Raw genomic sequence first — 3,030 nt, forward strand, 5'->3', positions numbered from 1 at the left:
TTTACTTTTAGCAAAGCAAGAAGCCGTAAACGCGCGCACAGATGTTAGTACGGCATGCAGCGGTGGTGAAAGCGTGTTCGCGAAGCGCGATAGCGAAGAGCGAACTCAAAGCGGTGTACACAGCGGTGTTAGCTAGCGTAGTTAAGCGGTTTAGCGAGCGGTGATTCTATGCGATTGACTTTCGACAAAGAGCCTGGTGCGCGACGAGGCAAGCTCTTTTATAAGGGAGCTTCTTCTCGCAATCACCAATTGTTTCAAAGCGTTGTCGGTGACCTCCTGTTTTCCCTTGTGATTGGCGGCAAAGGGCTATGACACGCATTGAGTCGCACCTGATTGGCAATCGGCTGCCTACGTCACCGCATCGCGTTGACGCGAGACGAAACATTGCCAACCGGCCGTTAGCAATGTTGTTGTTTGTCACACCGGTGACTGTTTATAGCGTGGGTTTCTCCATCGCGCAAGGACATGAAAACAGCGTTCTGGAGCGTCTTGAAAGTTATCGATTGCAAAATGCCTTTAGAGAAACCCACGTTATAATGCAAAGTATTCAGAATTTACATATTAGGATTAGGATTTTATTGAAACGATGAACTTATAATGCAAAGAAGGCACGCGCATTGTGCCCTTTCATTTGACGAGACCGATGCACGCTACGATGCACTCGTGATCTCAAACAATATTTGTAATTTTTTTTGATTGGAAGAAGTTAGTTAATGAAGCGCTATGCGGCTATGCAGTTTTGTTAACTAAGTTGGTTTATGTTTAACCTGCCATGTGATTTTACAAGTTATCATATAACTTTAAGAACAAAGTTTAAATCTGAATAAAGAACTTTTTGTATATTTCTGTCTTCATTTTGTCTCCTAGCTATTCAATATAATTTAGTTTTAGTCTTACATTTATTCCTGTAAAGGGAATTATTTACTGTGACATGAAACAGGCATCGAAATGACAGTCAAAATCACCATCAAGATATGGGACATTTTGCAGTAATATTGCTATCATTTGGCCAGCATTTTGATCACTCTTTTTGACATCATATGACGACAATTTGACATCACTTTGACTAACAAGGAAACGGTCGGGGGTGTCCGAGACCGATTTGGATGCGCTTTGGATATGTTGTTGAGCATCAAAAAATATTAGACTCGTATTTTTTTTTGCGGCTTATCTCGACGTTTATTGGTCGAAAAAACCCGATTTAGAACCTACCCGATTTGGATGCGCTTTGAATATGTTGTTGAGCATCAAAAAATATTAGACTCGTATTTTTTTTTGCGGCTTATCTCGACGTTTAGGGGTTGAAACAACCCCTCGAAAATAACGGATTTTATAGTTTTTAGCGAATATCTTCGAAAATATAAGGCGTATGAAAAAAAGTTTGGTACAAAAGGTTATGGCTTTTTGTGCTCTTTACAATGGCGTAATCAGATTTTTCAAATTTGTCACATTTTTTAATTTAACCCCACCCCCACCTATTATTTTTGCCAAATATAACAATTTTTCCAACGCAAATTTAAGAGCGTCAAATGCCAAATACATCCATGTGTATTTTTATTATGATACCATTATTAGATTTTTGGCAAGACGAGATGATATGTGGTATAGGCGTCGCGCTGTAGGTAGGTGTTGCGTTATTTCTGTTCAAGTTGCGCCGTACGCTTAAAAATTTCCATTTCAACTCCGGGATGACCGAAAGCGCTGATGCGAAGGCCAGCGCAAGGCTATTTCGAGAGTCCTGGACTAGCAACGGAATGTCGACTCCGACATTATAAATACCGCCGAATTGTATCGGGCGGGCAGTCGCAAATTGGAAAGAGACGGTATCAAACCTAACAAAGACCACTCCATTAATTATAAAGTGCGTATTTATTTATATAATTAAAGTTCGAGACAAATATTTAATTTTAATATCTTTCAGAATGAAGTTTAATCCATACAATGTAATAATGCTACTTTCTGCAACTTTCACTGCTTTCAACTATTCACCAAGTCCGACAACTTCGGAGGAAGAAGAAGTAAAAGAAAACATTGAACGTATACTGCTTGACATACAAAACCAAGAATTTGACGTAGAAGAGGAAGAAACTTTAGGTTTTTATGATATATATGAGATTCCAGAACCGGAAAGAGTTGATTTATTTGAGGAAGATGATGGTAAAGTATATCTTCCGGAAGAAGTTACTTGCAGCTCTGTTGAGGCAACAATATCAAGTGACTATAAAAGGCAAGCTGTGGAATACTGGAGGAGTGGTAAAACAAGGGGAAGATCGCTTGAAGGATTTAAACGAAGGTACAAAAAAGTTACATCAATACGACAACTAGCACGATGGGAGAGCCAAATTAGTGAAGGTGGTAGTAGAATGGAAAAATTAGAAAGAATTTCTGCATACACATTAAATTGTTTTAATGAAGCTCTTGAAAGAGGAATTATTATTCATGATATTGACATCGCACGATGGGCTTCTCGGGCACAAGAAGAGGAAAACAGGACTCTCGAAATAGCCTTGCGCTGGCCTTCGCATCAGCGCTTTCGGTCATCCCGGAGTTGAAATGGAAATTTTTAAGCGTACGGCGCAACTTGAACAGAAATAACGCAACACCTACCTACAGCGCGACGCCTATACCACATATCATCTCGTCTTGCCAAAAATCTAATAATGGTATCATAATAAAAATACACATGGATGTATTTGGCATTTGACGCTCTTAAATTTGCGTTGGAAAAATTGTTATATTTGGCAAAAATAATAGGTGGGGGTGGGGTTAAATTAAAAAATGTGACAAATTTGAAAAATCTGATTACGCCATTGTAAAGAGCACAAAAAGCCATAACCTTTTGTACCAAACTTTTTTTCATACGCCTTATATTTTCGAAGATATTCGCTAAAAACTATAAAATCCGTTATTTTCGAGGGGTTGTTTCAACCCCTAAACGTCGAGATAAGCCGTAAAAAAAAATACGAGTCTAATATTTTTTGATGCTCAACAACATATCCAAAGCGCATCCAAATCGGTCTCGGACACCCC

The 3,030-nt window shown here is 39.0% G+C and overlaps 1 protein-coding gene across 1 annotated transcript; it reads left to right on the plus strand.

Annotated features, from left to right (window-relative positions):
• Positions 1 to 1,592: 1,592 nt before the first annotated feature.
• On the plus strand, positions 1,593 to 2,567 carry LOC139782294 (uncharacterized). Its single transcript, XM_071721264.1, has 2 exons — positions 1,593 to 1,861; positions 1,922 to 2,567. The coding sequence occupies exon 2, from the start codon at positions 1,923 to 1,925 to the stop codon at positions 2,550 to 2,552; it is 630 nt and encodes a 209-aa protein (XP_071577365.1). The 5' UTR covers positions 1,593 to 1,861; position 1,922; the 3' UTR covers positions 2,553 to 2,567.
• Positions 2,568 to 3,030: the final 463 nt, after the last annotated feature.

The sequence above is a fragment of the Temnothorax nylanderi genome, unplaced genomic scaffold (genome assembly GCF_030848795.1).
Source record: "Temnothorax nylanderi isolate EJ_2023f unplaced genomic scaffold, tnyl_v1.0 TNYL_tig0402_pilon, whole genome shotgun sequence".
Taxonomy (NCBI): Eukaryota; Metazoa; Arthropoda; class Insecta; order Hymenoptera; family Formicidae; genus Temnothorax; species Temnothorax nylanderi.

What these genes read in the sequence shown, in the direction of transcription:
- LOC139782294 (XM_071721264.1), top strand. Translation starts at nt 1,923, where the DNA reads ATGAAGTTTAATCCATACAATGTAATAATGCTACTTTCTGCAACTTTC.